At 39.8% G+C, this 20,264-nt stretch overlaps 1 protein-coding gene across 1 annotated transcript in view; it reads right to left on the bottom strand.

The window, feature by feature from the left end:
• The window catches only part of MED14 (mediator complex subunit 14), a 34,356-nt gene that overhangs the window by 6,119 nt on the left and 7,973 nt on the right, over positions 1–20,264 (bottom strand). Inside the window, exons 6-26 of the mRNA XM_005489022.4 lie at positions 18,915–19,043; positions 18,429–18,536; positions 17,437–17,569; positions 16,759–16,909; positions 14,186–14,297; positions 13,452–13,577; positions 12,574–12,652; positions 10,843–11,002; positions 10,268–10,462; positions 9,595–9,729; positions 9,095–9,171; positions 7,407–7,567; positions 6,985–7,131; positions 6,803–6,894; positions 5,411–5,563; positions 4,943–5,212; positions 3,598–3,753; positions 2,954–3,065; positions 2,209–2,340; positions 991–1,173; positions 86–321 (exon numbers count right to left, since the gene is read on the bottom strand). Coding sequence (XP_005489079.1) covers positions 86–321; positions 991–1,173; positions 2,209–2,340; positions 2,954–3,065; positions 3,598–3,753; positions 4,943–5,212; positions 5,411–5,563; positions 6,803–6,894; positions 6,985–7,131; positions 7,407–7,567; positions 9,095–9,171; positions 9,595–9,729; positions 10,268–10,462; positions 10,843–11,002; positions 12,574–12,652; positions 13,452–13,577; positions 14,186–14,297; positions 16,759–16,909; positions 17,437–17,569; positions 18,429–18,536; positions 18,915–19,043 — 3,047 coding nt within the window. The remainder of the gene's footprint in view (positions 1–85; positions 322–990; positions 1,174–2,208; positions 2,341–2,953; positions 3,066–3,597; positions 3,754–4,942; positions 5,213–5,410; positions 5,564–6,802; positions 6,895–6,984; positions 7,132–7,406; positions 7,568–9,094; positions 9,172–9,594; positions 9,730–10,267; positions 10,463–10,842; positions 11,003–12,573; positions 12,653–13,451; positions 13,578–14,185; positions 14,298–16,758; positions 16,910–17,436; positions 17,570–18,428; positions 18,537–18,914; positions 19,044–20,264) is intronic.

Below are 20,264 nucleotides of genomic sequence, written 5' to 3'. Positions count from 1 at the left end.
TTATTGGAAGCATTTCAGTTTGTGTGTGATTTGAAGGACACAGAGCAGTCACATACCCACAGGTCCATTCAAGCTGAAACCCTACCGTTTCCTGCTGAATGATCCTCTGAAGATGCCTCCTCATGATCACTGACCCAAGGAATCGCTCAAGAGGGGAGCACAGATAGCTGCCAGCTAGTCCTGGCACAAGCCCAGGGGTAGGAGAGGGCAAGAGCAGAATATTCAAGGCACTGTGGGTGAGGATTGTAGGAATGGATGCAGCCCAAGAGCGCTGAGGTAGTTTCCGAGGGGGAGGCATGCTTGTTGGCATGATTTGGGAACCTGTGGGGACACAAGGACTTGCAGTAAGGGAGGATTTAAGCTGAAACATTAGATATATGTTCACTTCAATTATCTCTATTCATAAACCCTCTGGACCAAAGCTCAATCTTTCTTATTTTAGAATTTGCCTGCCTAGTGATAGCCATCAGACAGACAAGGAATTAGTTTTGACCCTGACCCCATGCAAAGAGTCTCAGTAACATTAAAACCCTCCTCCCTTTTCCTCTTTCTGCAGCATGCCAGCAGACAGCAAGTTTGCACAACAAACTCAATGGGATGTAAAGATGGCTAAATCAGACGTGCAAGAGCAGCATTACAAACCTATGATGTGAAAAGTTAGTATTTGGGTTGGCAAATGTGCCTATCATTGCTCTCACTCTGAGGACTTTTCTCTTAGTCATGGAGTTCAATAGTTTCAGACTGATTTCTGCACTGCAAGAAAAGCTATCATCAATCCTGCTGACATTTATGCTGTATGCTTTAGGTCACTTTTCCAATTTGTTATTGAAGATTTGAAGTAGGACAGAATCAAGGCTTAATTTCCTTAGACATTTGACTGCACAAGGACAGTAAGGACTGTTAGACTTACATAAGAACTACCAAAAAGAACACAACTAGAAATATTTAACATGAGTGTTTCACAGTTATAACACTGATAAAGAAGCCTACTTGTTCCAGCTCGTGGGGAATGAGAGGCATCAGGGATAGGTGAATGAAGGGAAGGGTTGGCTGGTGACATTCCAGGCATCCGTGCTGCTGGTGATGGACCAGAGACCTGCGGAGACCCCGGCCAGTTCCCTGCACGCTGACTGGGTGACATCATGGTGTAGGGTGAGCTTGGGTCTATGGTACCTACAGATGTTACAAGACCATTATTATTTCTTTAAAAAGTAAAAGGCTCTCTAATAAAAAATCTAAAAGAGGCTTACCAAAATCTGTAAGGCATGAAAGTGCCTGCAAGCTTTCAGACTGCTTTTTACAACCACACCAAACACACGAGTGGGGGCAGAGAGTAAAAATCAAGACACAGATTTCAAGCGGTTACAGGCTGTGTTTTTTAAAAAGTAGAATGTCAAGGAAAATAGTAATGTTCAACAAGTAATGGGTTCTAAACCAAAAGGAGCTCTTGTTTACAGATTTGGACTTCTACTGCTCCTAAGCAAAGGAAGCCTCAGCCAAACAGTTCCTTATTTATTCAGTATCTTACAGTTATTGCTGCAAAGGTATCTCTGCTCTACAGACTGATCAGACCCTTAAACCTACCCTGTGGTACATCTCTCTCACTTTGCTCATCTCAACAGTCAAACTGTTGATGTGTGGAAATTACCATCTGAACTGTTCATTTGTTGTGATCTATAGAACAGTTTCCAATGCACTGTCATTACACAAAGGATTGTTTTGGCAGCTTTCCAAAAAACCCAACCAAATTAATAAAGGAAACAACCAAAAGGCATATTGCTCACATACAGATATGTCAAACCAGCCAGACTTTGACAACATTTTCACATTGCAAGTATGTGGATTTCTAACCTGTTCCAATTATTTTTCCAGGAAATGTAAGTAGGGAAAATCCACTAACTAATCTAACAAAAGAAAATGCTCATTAAAAGCTGCAGCCACTGTTCTGCTACAAGACCGCACTGAATTTCCCTACATTAGTAAGCAGAAAGGAGTGACTGAGAGCCCATTTTTAACATGTTAGGAACACCTCAACATGCCATGCAGCTACTTTTGACTACTGTTAACAATTAACACTCACATATATGAAAATAGCTACTTGAGCCAATGACTTTTTCTCAATTAACTAGATCTGCTCTGGAAGACTTAATTTTAAGAAGCAAATCTGCCCTCCCTGTCAGTACATTTACCTGCCAGTAAAGAACTCACCATGTGGGCTTGCAAAGTTAGCTGTTTGTCCCATTGTGATTCCAAGAGAGGAAGGTGAAGGAGTTGGACCAAAGGATGCTGGTGATGGTGCTCTTAAAGCCCCACTAGGAGAGCTTGCAGCATGCAAATTTCCTGATCAAAGACATCACATCATTTAACATACACATTTCCCATCTTTCTGTTCTAATTTTTTTCTATCAACTGCTCCCTCATTTTTAGGGAGACAGCAAACAAGATTCAGGAGAATTTGTTTTTGCACTCAATGACTTTATTTTGTACATGCATGACTGTTATATTTTTCAAATTGATTTACCACACAAAGGAAACTTCCCATTATATCTGGCTTGAAGTATGGCATTTCCCCCCTGCCCAGCCCTTCCTCAAATTTAAATATTTTCAGCTGTTGTTCTACAACAGCTGGGAGCAGAAAGCAGAACTTTGGTGATGAAAAGCTTTTCTGAAAAAGCAGGTATTGAAAATTAACAGGTTTGTGTCTTAGCAAGTTATAAACAGTAATGATGAAATATCCCCATTATTACACAACTAAAGACAGCAGCTTTACTTAATGGGATTTTTTAGCTTCAAAATATACTTTCTAAAACATGCATGGCAGGACCCTGCTTTTTTTCCCCACAGTGTAAGGTCCATTCTCTTGGCTAATCTGGGGCTAAACACAGCTCAAATAATAGAAAAAACATGCAAGCACAAAGACTTATTTTTCTAGGACAGGACCCAGCCATCCTACCTGGTGACTGTGTGTGCATCATGGACGGGGAGGGTGTCACTGTGTTGTGGTAGGAGGTGGGTGGTGAGGTGAGAGGATATGCTCCAGAGGCTCCTGCCTGTTTTGCAAATGGCTGAAATTGTCAACACAGGACAATAAAAACTTTTGATTATTTTGTACCAAAACAAAAAATAAGTATATGCAGGAGAATACTAATCAGGCTTTGGTCTTACGGGTTCATCCACACAGTTGTTTGATTTTCTAGACTATCTTGTTTAGTGCTCACTGTTCTTTTCAGTTTCTTCTAAAGACATAATACCTCTGTACCTCTCTCCTTTTATCTGTCACCCTGCAACAGCAAAGCCTCCTGACTCTCCCTCCCATCTTTTATCTTAAACAGTTGTTTTCCCTCCCTCAGTCCTTTGCTTCTAGGCAGCAAATCTCATGTGACCTTCCAAAGGTGCTGTTCGTATGCTAAGGGCTGTTTACACTGGAATGAGAAATGCAAAATAAATTAATACATTTTGCCCGAAGGGGAATTCTACAGCAGAGTGGGTTTATAGTCTCCCTTTCCATTTTGTTACTGCTAATCCCTTTAGAACATGAAGTTCTTAGAAATCTACTATTGTGGAAGACAATAAGCATTTATTTTGCCTGAAGGGTACCTGCTGTTGTGGCTGCTGTGGTGGCTGCTGGGGCTGGAGCTGCGATATCAAAGAATCCATCATGTCCCCTCCGATGGGAGAGGGTGGGTTGTCATCTTCATTTACAGATCGTCTCCGTGCATCCTGGTTGCTGTCAACGAACATGTTCAGGAATGTCTGTGGAAAAAGCACTTTTGTTAGCAGTCTGCCCATTTAAATTTTACTATACAAATGAAGGCAGTATTTGCTAAGCTTTAAAACTACCTTTATCACCTACAGCACATAGGAGACAGGCAAGTCTCTGGAACGAAATACTAGTGGGCATTCATTAATTACAGTGTCATTAGTCTGCAAAATATATCAATTAATAAACAGACACCTGGCTCTGTAACAAGAAATATTTCCAGTAAATTGAAATACCAACATTTTTATGCTCTCCTTAAAGATAAAGAAAAGTCTACACTTAAAAATACCTGTTCCAGAACAACTCCTGAGTATCCAGAACCTACAGGGCTGTTGTATCACACCTGCAACTGCCCCGTTTGGTTAAGAACATCTAAGTCACCTGCTCCACAGCATTCTCTTCTACCCAGAGGAATCTGCCAACTTTCTTGAATTAATTCCTCGTCTACCTTCCCATTTCCATTCTCTTCTACCACTTTACACTGATATCTACAATCTCTTTCTTTCCACTAGCTTTTCATTTGGCATTTGTTAAAGAGGTAGATGTTCAGGATCAGTTAAGTGCAATATGAGAAAACCAATATTCAGTTGCAACAGTTAAAAAAAAAATTAGCAAGTTAACCTGTTCCTCAAAGGGTGCCATTTTACAGTATTTCAGTATAACTAGCACTGGTACAGGTATAATACCTGGCACAAGTATTCTGTCAGTGTGCAGTAATTTCTTTTTAAAGAAGAATGAATCAGCACTGCATTTAGCAGCAAAGCCACAGGCTCCTGCCACATGCTGATGGCAACTGTTTTAGGAGAAGTTTCTGTCTAGAATCATCTAACATGGAGTATTGTCCCACCTGCAACTTATGAGCACTGTACTGCCACACAGAACAGTCTGTGAGGAGCAGCTGCTGCTAATCCTGGAGCACACATCAACAAAAGGATGCCTGAATACACAGATAAGGAAAAAAAAAGCCTAGCACCTCATGTTATTTTTTTAAAGGAAATGTTTTAATTCAAACTAATTAACAGATCTACCAACAAATCAAAAACTTCCTTCTACGCCCAGAATTTTGGAAGGACCACAGATCTCCACAAAGAAAACCTTCAGCAAGCTCTTCACCTCACATTCACACTTCCAAGTGAGAAGCTCATTTCTTTACAAGCTGCCAGAGAACAGAGGGGTGCTCACCTTTAGCCCAGGGGCGGGGTAAAACCCTTCCACAATTTTGCTGTTGTCGAAGAGGCTGTAGGCGCCGTCGCGGATGGCCACCACGCCGCGGCTGCGGCAGTAGATGTCGATGCAGTACATGTTCCTGAAGGCCAGCCTGATGTGCGTGGGGGACTGGGGCAGGATGGAGAAGCACTGGTAGGCAGTGTTGGTGCGCTGCGTCAGCCCCAGCATGGGCACGGTCGGGAGCTTGTTGATGGCGTTTAGTGGAGCCTGAGTGTCAAACAAAACCTGGGACAGAGCGGAGAGCGAGAGGTCAGGCAGCTCGTCCAAAAGGAAAGGTCAGGGAAAATGAGGCATAGCAGGGAAAATTGCTTTCTGGCAATGAAATTCATAAACAATCATAACACCCTTGAAGAGAACAGCTTAATCTGAATTCAGCTCCCTAGTGTGTTGCAATTCTCTTGATAGAAGATTTTAGAACATTACCTGTAACAACTGCACCACATTTGGCGTCTTATTAAACATCTCCTGGAGCTGGTGCAGAATTGTGTTGTGACAGTTACTGCAACCTGAGTTTGGGCCAACTGTTCCCAGTGAAATATGGAACTTCTGCAGGATGGAGTTCCACTGAATGCTGATCTGCAATGTCACAAACATAAAATGGTCTTGGAAGCTAGAACAAGTAGGTTGTAATAACAAGGTTATAGTAAGAGATTATAGCAAGAAAGTTGGTCAGGTTTAATCTTCCCCCCATTTTCTATCAAACCTCAAAAGATTCATAATTCACCTTCCTCAAAAGCTGCTGAAGCTGTGAAGAAAAAAAAAGGCACCCTCAGGTTTAACACCCATTTAGCTGCCTGGATTGTTGGCAACCACAGAACTGGGCGCTTATATCAGCAACTCAACCAAAAAGCAAAAGAATCTTTTCTGCCAAATTGAGAGAGAGAAAATTGAACTTGAGAGATTTGTGGTGTGGAAAACTGATTAGAGAGTTGTTGGAGCTGGTCTGGTTTTGTTAAGTTACATTACTGGATAATATGTAAGGAAGTTAAAGTCCATTCTGCTGCTCTGGCTACTTACATACATATAACATACATATGTATGTATGCATACATATATATATATACATATATATATATATATATATATATATATATATATTTACACACACTTCTCATGAAAATGCACATAAAAATACTCTTAAAAAAAAAAAAGCTTAGAAAATGAACAGACAAAGGTCCCAGGAAGGAAATTTCAAGTGTATCAAGCTACTTCACATCAGTTGCACACGGAACTATATTCTTAATCTGAAATAAACATGCACTTACTTCCTCCTCTACCTTGCACTTAACACAAAGATGTGAGCAAGTACTCAGTTATTTAATTAATAAGTTGTAAATTCAAATATTACAGAGGAAGCGAGAGTTCTGAACAAGAGAACAGCACTGCTACAAAATAATCAATGAACACCTCAGTGAAAGAACAGCACTACATTTACATTTACTTTATTAGAGTCCTCTCTTTTAAGGCAGATTTAGGCATTCAGCTTACACATATCCATCCATATATCCCAGTACAGCAGTTAGCAGTAACAATACTAACACAAAGTTTTTCAGAAAAAGGCTGCCACTCTAGTCTTCATCAGTCAGAAGCACACAACTGTCCTTCCCACAATATAAAGCATCTAATAGAAATTCTCAAAAATACTGAACTTCTAGCAACCGAGCAAAGCAGCAATGTGGCACCCTCTGTCTTTTCTACATTCATCTATATTAATTCCACTACAAAGAAAAATTGTTGCAGCAAAATTCTGAAAAGTCTAAGTCTACACATTCTGTTTTCAGTCATACATTTGAAATGCATTTAGGAGTTACTCACTGAGCTCCCCTTGGTAGTTCCATAACAAAGGATAAGTTTTCGATAGTTGTAGATCCGAACTTCTGAGAAAATGTTTAAGTGGTTGGGGATGTCTGTGGAGAGAAGAGGGAAGGGAGTTAGAGTGAGAAAATCACAGTCATCTGTGAGCCCACCACTTGGACAAAAGGGAGGTGATTCTGTACCTGGTAAGGACCGTGCAAACTCCAGGACACACTCGTACAGCCGAGCAATACTGCTCCAGTCATTGAGGAACATCTCGACCACCTTGCGCCCTCCAACTGGCTCCGACAACTGGTTCTCGTACGTCAGGTAAACGTGGCGGGTTGGTCCTGCAGTGTGAGGAGATGGGAAATACTGAGCAACCCCGTGGTTCCTGAGCTGTGGTTTACAGACTGTGAGTGAAATGTGGCAAGTGACCAGGAAGCACATTGAAATAACAAAGATGCACCAACTCAGCAGTCAGAATTTTGATTAAGGTACACTGCTTATTAGAAATCTCAGGAGCAGACAGATGTCCAGTTACACCAGGACACTAAAACTACTGTACCAGACAATGTAAACTACAAAGAAACAAAATTTACCAGTGTTCCTCAATGACACTTGCCTTGTTCCCTGGATGAAGTGCTGTTCAGAGGGCAGTTTGCAAACACCAGCTCGGCCACCCACGTGCGATTATTTCTACCTTGTAGTCGGAAAGTGCAATCAAGAAGAGATCGGTCCAGAGCCTTCTGCGTTTCCTCATTTACACCTTTACAGGGAGGAATTCTATCATGACAAAAACAAAATCTCCATTAGACAGTGCAGTTCCACAAGTAACAACACTACCTTCTAATATCCCCTGAAGGACTCCCTAATCTGGACATGAAAGAATGAACAAATCAACAGCAAAGGCAGCTGGACTGCTCAGTGAGATAACCTGTTCCTCTTCAAGGACTGCAGTAAGTGTGTCACAAAAACACTCTGAGCTAAGACCACTTTTTATACAGGATTCAACACCTGCAAATTACAGACTGTTAAAGGATCTGTTGAATTGTCCTTATCTCCTGGTGAACTAAGAGCTCACCAATATAAAGCTCTTATACGGAGGAATAAGCCAAAAAAGATGAAAATAACTAAGTTCTGTGGCAATCTGAATTCATTTGCCTTGTAGAACAAGCTTGCTCTACATGCAATGAAGAACCTGGCAGTTCCCTTAGTACTCACTAATTTATTCGTATCCCAATGTGTGAATTGAGCTCAGGGGACAGACTAAATAAAGCTTAAGTAAAAACATGTCAAACTCCTTTTCAAATTCCTTGAGGATCTAGCCAGAAATCTCACGTTCTACCCTTAACTTCAGCTCACAAGTTCTCTGCTCATATGCAAAGTTAAAAAGGTAGGGCCTGATGCATTTGGACACTGCTGCCTTTATGTCACTGTAGATTTCTGCAGCAGAAAAGGAATTATGAAGGTTTTACTCTAGAAGGTGTCTTTGGGGTTTGTGGTTTTCTGCTTTAAACTTTATTTGTTGCAGATCCAGTTAGTGGCTGCTTGTGGCTGGATTCCTCAGGGTTAACACAGAGGCAGATACTATTGGCCTGCTTTTAAGAATTTCAATATAACTATTTCAGTAGCCTATATGATACAGAAGAATAGTAAATTTGCAGATCATGACAAACTGAAGGAGCCACTTAACATGCTGGAGGTCAGGGCTGCCCTTCAGAGAGATCACAGATGGCTGGAGGAACAAGTTAACAGGAATCTTATGAATTCCATGAAAACAAATGCCAAGTCCTGCACTTGGGCCTAAATAACCTATTAAATTACTGTATGATTCTCAGATATTTCCTCTACAATCTCTTTACCATGCAATTGTCTTTTCTGGGATTCCTGGCATTTTCCTCTGCGGTTTCACATAATTGTCAAATACCATATGGAGTATGTAGGCCTCTGATCTGATCTAAAATTGCATGAATCATGAATCATCACCACTTCTTCCTTAGCACTGCCTGGATTTAAGGATGGAGGACTGTCAAACTGTTTTCAGAGTCCCTCAGTTTAGGCTAATGAAGTGAAAAATCTGTAGTTGGCTCTTAGTCTACACTAATTTTCCCCTTTCTCTAGCGCTGCTTTACATGCAAGTAGAAGACAGACAGTATTAACATCCCTCCAAAAAAATAAAAGAAAAAAAAACCCCAAACAAAAATCCTGTCCCTGTCCTGATATTCTTAATGTTATCTCCAAACAAGCCTCTTTTTTTCCTCTCAAGTGTATGTACAGTAATAAAATGAAACACAGAGAATATCCTCTTACTTTAATAAACGTATTGCATGGCTGAAGCCATCTCCTTCTACTTGTACTCCCTGGTGAGGAATGTCCATATTGGATAACTAGGAGTGAACAAGAAAAATGTTATTCCAAGTAAAAAGGCAAGCAAAGTACTTGCAACATTTTCAAGGACTTTTTTATTTCCCCCTGAGGGTGACAGATGTTTCACATCCTCAAGCACTGGAAAGCCAAAAAACAGTCTGTGCAAAACTGGTATAAAGTTGTTTCCCAACCCTTCCCACAAGTGCATCTTTCATCCTCATTTTCCCTTTTCCCTCAACTTTTCAAGCTTTTTGCAGTGCTTTCTACTAAGAGAAGCAGTTCTAACAACTCAGACTAGAGCAACACAGTGCAGAAGACTGAGTCACCGGGGCTCAGCTGGCAGGGGATCTCCAGAGTGAGCACATGACCACAAGAGTCACATCCAGACACCAGAATCAGCAGCAGGGGAGGGGAAGAAGGAAAAAAAAAATTTTAATACCTACCTCTATCCGAAGCCCTATAAAGGGCATATTTGTATCACACATGGCTACAATATGAGCTAGCACTTTATTGAAGGCACACATTTCTCCCGACCGTTTTGGCTTCTTGGGTTCTATGGAACATGGATCTCCAGATAACTAGAATTAAAATAAAGACCAATGTACTTGTATATTTGGAGTAAATACTGAAGATATGTCAGAGAATAACCTCATTCATCTAAGTGTTAAATGAATCACACCCTAAGCACAAACTCCTGGAAGGATCCACTTCAGGACTGAAACAATTCAGTTAAAGCCTGTCCTTAAAACAGTACTTGTAGATCACTGAGCCATGTCAGCCTGACCCCAAGAAATAACTCTTATCAGCCCCTGCAAGTCCTTCAAAATCCACACATGGCCCAAAGTGTATCACCCAGATAGCAGCACGCTACAATATACACACACTCCTCTGCACAGAGCTCTGCCTTGGCTCTGAGAGCAGCAGAGCAGGCCTGGCATGAACTGAAGGACAACTGTTACAAAACACTTTCCCAGCATCTCCCTAGGGAAGCAGTCCAAAGTAAGATTCAGTCATATAAACACTGGAAACATGGCTACTGGAGCTGGCATTGATGCTCAGAACCTGTGTTGAGCTTTCATGCTCTGTAACCACCCCCGTGGCTTTTGGAACACGTACCTTGCGCTTGACACCACTTTTCATTTGTTTGCCACTTTTTGTGTCCAGTACCAACTCTTCAATGTTTGGTTTGAACTGCTGTAGTAAAACTGCAGTGGCAGGGCTATCATCTCCTTCAGCATAGCTCACAGACAGAAAATGGTACTTGTACTCTAGCTCTGTGGGGTTACCAGGAACATCGAACATTTCTACAACCTGTATTTAAACAAAACAAATCGAGATGGTTCTCAAGCTATGAGTAAGTCTAATTCAGTTCCTATCCTTTCCTCTTCAAAGAACAGACATTTGTTTTTTCAATGTATTATTACTATGGCTAGGAAAGGTAACCAAGAAGAGAAGACCAAACCTTCCAGGAAACACAGAGAATGGGAAGGTTGCTGACTAATAAATCTGTATTTGCCTTCTTCTCTGTGAACCCGAGTGCTTAACAAACTCACAGGAGAAGGGAGCGGGAGGAGAGAATTAAGCATTACATCAACCACTTGGCTGCTAATGTTAAGAGTTAACAGTACAACAGACTGCCTGGGATATCCATGACAGGAAGCAAAAGACAGAAGCACTTTTCAGTTACTTACAATGTAGTACTGGGGAAGGCGAGTGAGTTTGATGAACAGTTTGTGTTTGGAAAGGTTTCCCACTGGGTGGCTGGCATAATTAGCTAGCTGAAGAGTTTCACTGCTCACTGTAGGCAGATGTTTTATAGACTGTTTGCAGCGCTGCTGTCCAAGCCAGAACCTTGCATGGAAATAAAGGTATTAGTACCCTGAGATGGTTTCATGATTCTAATACACTGCAGTGTATTAGAGCATTAGTGTCAAATTAGGAGTCAGTCATATTCTAAGCCAACATCTATCACTGAAGCACAAGTTAAATAAAGAAAAATCACGTAGAAAATTTCATTACTTTATATTTTCTTATCACTGTCTTTACATCTTGTCTTCAGCTTAACAGACAGCTGTTAGTTCAAGAAGAAAAGCCCTGAAATCATTTGCTGAATAAATTTTTATATACTACAACATGAAATTACAAACATTATAAAACACAGAAGGAAAACATTAAAAAAACCATGCAGATTGCAGTCATCTGACAGTCTGGAATCTTCAATTACATTTTGGTATAGAAAGGAAAATCTTTGCTCCCATATGCTGCTAAGCAATACAGTAAAAGAAAGTTACTGAAGCTGGATGTCACTCTGAGCTATGTTATAAACAAACTCATTCACCTGAATAAGTTTGGAGATGAAGACACCAAATTTATTCTCATGTTTGGAATTAAACTTTGTCCTACTCCAATGGATTTTGCCTATAGTGGCAAGGCCAGGGAGACCAGCTAGGCTTGAAAGGGCTCAGAAATGCATGGCTTGGGTATTCATTAAACTTCCACTGACAACAGCAGTGGGAAGTGTGGGTGCTCAGCACCTCTCCATCACAACACACCACATTTATTGTCACAGATACATGTCAGATACAGCTGCCCTAAAAGATATTCTGTGGACTGCTGAGCTTGCTCAGAAACTGCAGCACTACCCAAACCATTATCTCAAGTACATTATTTATAACAAAGGGAGGTTGATTAGTTTCTCCAGGGTGCCAGTGCTTCATGCATCATCAAGCTTGTTTTAGAAGCAGAATTCCTCAAATAGAGATTTCACCCTGCAATTAACTCAGAGCACTGGGAATTTCCAAAAGACAGAGCAGGTGGAACTCAGTTCTCATGCAGATGCAAACTGTGTTTGCATTATTTGCTACAACCTCTTATGGGAGCCAAATGTATCTTGTGCTTATATCTCAGGGCTTTATGGAAGGAAGATTAGAGACTTAAACCAGCAAGGGCTGAAGTGCAAGAAGATAAATAGGTATTATTTAAATCATCCTAGGCCACTTCCTGGTTTTTCCTCTGTATTGTGAGAAGTGAGATCATTCTTGGTGAGAAACAAGCAGAGTTCAGCTGTAGAAACAGTGGAATAAAGGACATAGAAGATGAACATGAAGAGAAAAAGAGATTCTCAGGAAGCAAGTGGTCTGCTACTTCAAAGTGAAAAGACTTCAAGCAAAGTGTGCATATAGCAATGCATGAGGCTACCTGTAAGGGGGAAAATTAAAGCAGGGCTATGGAATGAATTCCAAATAAAACCAGACCTTCCTTCACTGCTTAGAAGAGATGACAAATACTCGAGGTTGCTTACAGTAGTGAGAAAGTGTAACTCCTAGTGTGGTACAACTCAAAGCCATGCAAGTGTCCTCATCCAGAATACAAATGTGGTGATTCATTCCATGCAAACAAAGGGAATTGTACAAGTCACTCACTTGAGCTGCTGAAGCCAAGGAATGATTCGCTTCATATCATCATTAACAGACTTCTCTATGTCATCAAGAGTCAGCTGATCTGCAAGAACATCAGGTGGGAGAACGGTCTTAGCATCAGTCCTTCAAACAAAACTTCAAACTCTCACAGAAAGCGTCTCATCTAACTGATCTCATAAACATGTAACAGCCCAGGTTCAGGCTTCAAGGGGGACCTTCTGGTCCAATCTTTTGTGGGGAAGAGAGCAGAGATGAGATGATCTAACTGCATCTTGAACATCTCCCAGTGATACAGACTCCACCAAAACTCTCAGGGGGTTGTTTGATTTCTATGTAAAGAATTGCTTTCTCATATTGAGATTAAACTTCTGATGCAACTTGTAACTGTTGTCCCTTGTACCAGCAGATGATTATAAAGCTTATAAGACCACAGCAGGATGTTATTAACCAAATAAACTAAAAGAACTTCCTTTCTTTTCTTAAGCAACATGAAACCTGAAGCTATGGCTTAAACAGAAGTAACTCAAGGTGTATAAGGTCACATCATAGAATTGTCACTCAGGTCCACATGAAATGACCCCATCCATTAACAGCACAAGCCAGGAATCATGAGTCATAAAGAATATAAAGTGCATTGACCCCCAGCAATAATTATCTGTTGTCCTCTTAAAGCAATCTTTAAGTGTCACTGAACTGTGACACTTAAGCACTAAGATCCTCTTTTCTATTCCTCAAACTCCAATACCTAGATTTTGACCCAAGTGTGGGGTTCATTTGCTCACAAAGCTTTGCAGATCTGACAGAATTGCTCCCACAAAATTACCTCATAGCGCAGGATTCTTGCAAGATATGAAATATCTCCTGGTTTTGTGCCAACTTACCAACACCATACAGCATCAGCTGGAACATTCCAGAGTGGAGATCAACAAATACATGCAGGCACTCTGATCGACCACATGGTTCCAAAATTGGAATTACAAGAGTTGGGAGAGCCGTCTCAATGAATGCTAAATAAAAAATGGTGTTAATAATTTCACTCAAAATTCACACTTATATTAAAACTTAGCCAATTATAATCAAAAACCCTGTATGTTTTTAGAGAAACAAACTTTACTTGCACATTATTATAGTGTTGACATAGAGAGGAATCTGAATATAAGAATTTCTCTGTGAAAACAGTGACAAACCAATGAGAAAAGGCAGACCAAAATTGAAGACTATTAATCCTCAAATATCCTTTAACTCACTGCTTCACAATTATCAATCTAAATCCCAAAAGTTTCAATATCAGTTTAAGGAAAGTCTCATCCAAAACTAGTTTAAAAATTTGCTTTCAATTCTGAACAAAAACAACTTTTACAGTAAGCAAATTTTAACCCTTCAAGCCAGACTACAATATTCTACCAGCTTCATTTATTATACTGCATTTAGATGTATGGGTATTTTACAATTATCAATGCAGAATAACTCAAAGCTAAGTTTTGTTACTTTTGAACACATTTCCCTTGATTTTTTAAAATTTAAATTAATGAAAACAAGTAACATTGAGAGAAAAGGAAACCATCCGTAGACACAACTGGAAATTAACTAGAAAACTTCATCAGAAAACACCTACAATTGTCATTAACATTGTAGCTCTTAAGAATGGCTTTCAGCTCCTGGAGTTTTTGATGAGATCTTGCATGGACACTGTCTATTAGGAGTTTTTCTATTGATAGGTGGTCAATCTGTAAAAAAGAAAAATACTTGAGTAAGCTCATATTTGATGTGTAGACTTTCTGCATTAGCACACTGGAACAAAGGTACTTAATGAAACAATCACTTCAGAAATAATTTGCTTAGAACTGTGGTGAGCCATGCTGACTATTAACTCGAGGATTTGGTTGTAAAATACAACCAGCTACCATGAGATTCTGTCTGTGCAGGCAGTGGGAGGAGTTTTGAGCTAAGATTAAAAGAAAGTATAAAAGACAGTTCACAAATTATGCTGTTGCCATTCCCTGTGCAGACCTACTTGTTCTGGACCAAGGTTGGTCCATTTTCAGCTTAGCTTTTTTTCTCAGCCATGGTAACTAGCTTAAGCTAAACCAAAAAAGACTCCAAACACAAAACACCCCAAAGCAACACTTCATTAGGATATGGTGGCCTCTACACAAACACACATGCAGCTGTAACATGAAATCCAACAAGTTTAACAGGGTAACAGTGCAGTGACAGACACTGAGTATGGCTAATCCTACTGAACACAGAAGGATCTAGGGGCTTGCATCTACATTCTGTTGCACTGCCAGTGTTGAAGCTCATGCCACCACTTATATTCACTGTAACTTACTTGTACAATCTAAATTAAAGCATTTGCAATCACATTCATTCACATTCCAGTCACATTATTCATGTATTTTGCATAAGCAAAGCTCCAGATTACAGCAAAACCTTTTTTCTAGGTAACCTGACATTGCTTTGAAAGCTGTTCAAGCTGAATTAAACTCAAATTGTATTCTAGTGTAGGAGATAAATGCAGAAGAGAATTATATATTTGGTGCAAGCTTTTGCATACCAGAATGACCTTCCCCTAAAGACAAGCTTTGCAAGACAAGGCCTTAAAAATCATGTCTTTATCCACTACAACATTTCACCTCAGCAGCTGCAATGGGTTAAATCTCCCCCTCTAAGTGATTACATGTTCTATAGCTCCATCCAATTTTCAGTAGGTTAATGCAGAACAACCTGCTCAGATAAACATGTTTGTTTGTGCCACTGTTTTATACAATATCTTAAACAAACAGAAACCCAGTGTGCCATCTACGTCATTACAGCTGAGATCATTACTCAAACACTACAACAGCACTGTATTTACCACAGCTGATAATGTTTCTAAGCAAGTCCTCATAAAGGGGGACAGCATTAACTTTGATACATCTCAAATTTACAGTGGCCTCATATCTTAATTTACAGGCTGCAGACTTGATTCAGTGAGCTTAGACTGTGTCAGCTCCAGGGGATCTTCAGCAGATGCTGAAAATAAAGAGTGCATTCTTAAAATTACACATAAATACAGCACCTTCACTAAATCAATTCTATATTTAGCAGCTAAATTAGTAATTGTAATATATATTTACTATACTAACAGTAGAATTTCTACTCTAGAAGGAGAGTAGAAGGCTATCATGCTTCACTTGATTTCCCACATCCCCCTGTAGCTGAAACCTTGGTAGTTCTTGACATTCACCATGCAGACTTGTCTGTCAGCATTGGTAACATGATGGGCCAAGAGGCTGAAACACAGGAGGGGGAGGATACCATCAGTAGGTAGAGAGAGGTGAAAGATCTGAGCTGGGGGGCTTCTTCCTGTGGAAAAACTGTACTGAAAGTGTGAAGACTAAACCATTCACTCCACTTTACTAACTCTCCTAAACCCAAAGAAATAATGACAAACAGACATCCTGATGTATCACAGCCACATTTGCTGAGGGACTTACAGAGGATTTATTAAACACCCAAATGCAGCTTTTCTTAACTATCTTTAACCAAGATCTAGAATTATCCCCAGTGAAGCATGATCCAAGTAGGAAGTTAACTGCAGTTACTCATTTTGGATCATTGCAACAATCCCACCTTTAAAATACAGGAATTTGAACATTCAGATAAACTACAGGATATAATCTGGTTAGTGATAATGTAAAACCAAGTTTCACCTTACACTTGTAACAAACAAACCACATGAGCTCTTCAGCACAAGATTTCCAAATCATAATGTAAGATTTTCTAAAGTGCATAGCACTTCTAGGTAGCCAACTCCAGTGATAAGGAGAAGCTGATTTTCAGAGGAGCTCCAAGACAGGAAAGGGAAGAGCTGTGTCTCTATAAAGCATTTCAAGCCAAACCCTAATAACAACTGATATGTTGCTGTTGTTTCCCCCTAGCTTCAGCATTCCATCTCACAAGTGGTACAATGCACTGTGAAGTAGGTGCAATTTCTAAGATTATTTCTAAGATTAAGTCAAGGCAAATAAATTGTAATAACAACTGGAAGTCCTCACATAAACATTACACAACCTAAAGTAACTGCTTACTAGAAATCTTAGAAACAGCTCCTTAAAACGAATCAAAGTTGAACAAACTGACAGTGTAAAGCACTTGAATTTCTGAGTCACAATATTAGATGTCTCCTGCAAAGCAAACCTTTACCTTCATGGCTCTTTCCATCAGTTTGGAATCACAGGCTGGCAGTGGAGGCTCATGAGATATTTGTAAGGGTTTTGAGACATCAGTTTCATCAATTTTTATAGTGACCTTATGGACAGATGCAGTCCCTGTTTTCCTGCCAAGTACCTGTTGACTTAAAATAAATAGAATAATTAAACCATGCAACTGGAAGAACAGAAAATATGTTTTTCAGTAGCTAAACCTTGATTCTGTGTGCTCTGGTTAAAAACAACATTATGCCAGCTGAACTGAAAAAGGCATTTGTTTCAGATGACATTTTAAAGCTGAACTGTTGGTAAACTGTAACTACATGAAGAATTTTAGGTTACTGCAAATTTAACACAATCAGTGTACTCAGATTGCTTTTTAAAATTTTATCTAGTGCAAGTCAAGCAATAAATACAGTAGAAGTCTGACAGAGATCTAATCAATTTTTAGATATCTGTGTAAATACAAACTCATTTATAACTGCATCCATTGCTCTTCTGTACATTAATTTGCAAATCATGTAACACATGTAAGTACTTAAATACAAGAATTTAGGAGCCTCACATCAAAAAGAAAGTACAATTCTGAAAATTATGGCTCAAGCTTGGTAAATACAATCCCTCCTGTTATTTCATTAATTGTTTGTGAACAATCCTTTTGAAATGAACTTACTTCCAAACAGAGAGTGAGAGACATTTCCCTGCATGGTAGCGCTCCACTTGCACGAGGTCACCCCAGCGCTCTCGGATCAGCATCAGTGTTTGGGAATGCAGGACTTCCAGCTGCAGAGCCAGGCAGAAGGAGTCTAATGCATGCAGCTAAGGAAATATAAGATGCCCAGGAAGTCTCTATACTACACAAAGTTGTTTCTGTAGACTGCATTAACCCTTTTGTCATCTAAGGCACATAAGATGCTGTCTGAAAACATGCAATGTACTAATCCAGAGATACAGACAGATAAACAGCACCAAGTATTTCTCAAAGGGGTTTATTTCTGTGGTTTTTTCTAAACTCTAACCTAGCACAGGTTGATAGACAAGACAGTCACAGCCCAGTTTTACAAATTTCTGGCTGTCATCACCTTTTACTGAAAAGATGATTACTAACAAAGAAATTCCACTCACCCTATAGTTACCACTAACCCCAACTCCCATGGTCACCCTAAAAAAATATGACTCTTTTTGCAGACAGACTTTCACTGAAATCCATTTCACACTGTCGAGCAATCTGCCCTTTCCAAGTGGAAAATCACTGCACATCCTGTATCTCCTCTCATTATTCACACAGATACAACAGAGTTAACACACCCTCATCAACTGCACTTGACTGCTGTTCTTGGTAGCAAGAACTGCCAGCTCCCAGAACTTCCATGTCAGCTCTGTAGTTCATCTCCAAAATTACCTGCTGCGGCTGCACTGACTTACCTCACAGCCTGCTGCCTTGAATATTTCACCCTCACCTTTGCTGATTTAGTGTGTAGAATTAAATCTGACATGCACCTGAGAATTACTGCTTCCAAGGCCATCCTTTACTTCAAGCCACCATAACTTCATGCCCAGACATTTTCCCCAAGCTTAGCAGAGAATCCATCTCTCCTGACTTGCAGCTAACAAGAGCAAGGCTGCCCTAGACCCCTAACTCAGAAGCCCCTTTCAGAAGGATACGTAGGCAGTTGTACATGTCCTGGAGGGGCTTCTCATCAGCAAACAGCCTGGACTGGACCAACTGATGGATGAAGTTGATCTGCATGCTGTGAACCAAGGCTCGACCATCTTTAGCAAATGAAAAATAAGTCATGTTAACCATCAGGAAAGTAGGTATTTAAATTAATTCAGTAAGTTGATAAATTAAAAATAAAAAAGATACAACTGTACCGAGAAATTTCCATACCAGGTATTACAATAAAACAACAAAATTCTTGGTTTACTCTGGAAATTCTTGGTTTACTCAGTCATTTTACTACACTGTCACTGTATAGCTTTGTTAAGGTATTAAGTGCCTATAAAGCAAAGTTGAAACAGGACAAGTACATATAACTTCATTCTCTTAAGTGGTGATATGGAGAAAACCCAGCATAAACAAGACTTATACAGTGTCAGACATTAATATCATGTTAAAAACAAAGTGTAAAGGTTGAATTTTTTCTTTACCACCAGTTTCCTTGTCTTCAACCAAAATTTCCAGCTTGAGAAGGCGCCAGGGGATGTCAGGGTCATCACCCATCACTGTCAAGGTGGCCTCAAACTCACCCTCAACTCGGAACTTCACACGGCCATTGGCTGAGGAAGACAAGAATGTTTTATTTCACTCAGCCTTCTAAGATGCCTGAAAAATAACAGTGTGGTAGCTCCTGGCACTCATAATGGATTACTTCCCTATCATTTCTGCTCTGTTGCTTATGTTTCCGTGCAACTGTGAACATTTTACAGTCTGCAACAGACCCAATGTCAATAAGCAGCATAGAGAGATGTACAAACTGTCCTGAGGTTAACTTGTTAAATCTGATCACTTGTTAACACTTGTGCTTCTGTAATACAGAGTAACACTGAGCTGACTACCAGCCTGACAAACAAAACATCTGGCTGAAATATTCCTATTCTTTGCTACTATCAACAATGAATGCTTTCAGCAATACTCAAATGACATTCAGAACATGGATCTCAGCCCAGGCTGAAATCCAGCCCTGAAAACACATCTCACTGCAAAGCATTCTTTAATATTAGAATATTTTAAATCCATTTTCATGAGAGGAAGATAATCTTTTGCATAATTTAAATATACACAACAAGCAAAGTTTATGCACATTATTTATCTAATTGACATGTGCATCCTCACACCTGTGAACTGCTATCTGTTTCACAAATTGGGAGCAAGGACTTTAAAACTATGCAAGCAAGGTCATAAAAAGAATGAGAGGCAAAGCAAACAACTAAGTACAAGTCTTTACTCTGACATTCAGGTCAACCTTCTCAATCATTTAACAAACTATGTTATATACCTTTACAATTAAAGACATTTAGCAATATTCCTGCAAAACATTTAACCACTTAACTCAGAAAATTTCATTTTCAAGAGCACCCCAGGCACGCTCTTAAAACAAGCCACACTCTAAACCAGAAATTAGTAGTCATTGAAATGTTTAGTTGACTGAAAACTTTAAAGAGCTCAGACATATTATTCATATATCATTCATATATACTTCCATTAGACAAAAATACCTCTAATACTGATACTGCAAGCACTCACACAGGGACTAGAGAAAACTAGCACTAAGATTCTTCAGGAACATCTTTGATCTAGGTCTGTGGGGAATGGTTTACAAATGGCTAACCTTGTCTTGGTTAAAAGCATGGACTAGGTCCATTCCCACCCTGTTCTCTGTGGATCTGCAATAACCTGGCCCAGTTTATAGCCATCCTACCTGTACAAAAGGCTGTCTTAATGTTTGGGCTAAATGAAAACAGATCCCAAAACAGTTTAAGAGATCTGCACTGTGGTGA

This window comes from Zonotrichia albicollis, chromosome 2 (genome assembly GCF_047830755.1).
Source record: "Zonotrichia albicollis isolate bZonAlb1 chromosome 2, bZonAlb1.hap1, whole genome shotgun sequence".
Taxonomy (NCBI): Eukaryota; Metazoa; Chordata; class Aves; order Passeriformes; family Passerellidae; genus Zonotrichia; species Zonotrichia albicollis.
The sequence above is the reverse complement of the archived record's forward strand: the minus strand, read 5'-3'. Positions and strand labels throughout refer to the sequence as shown.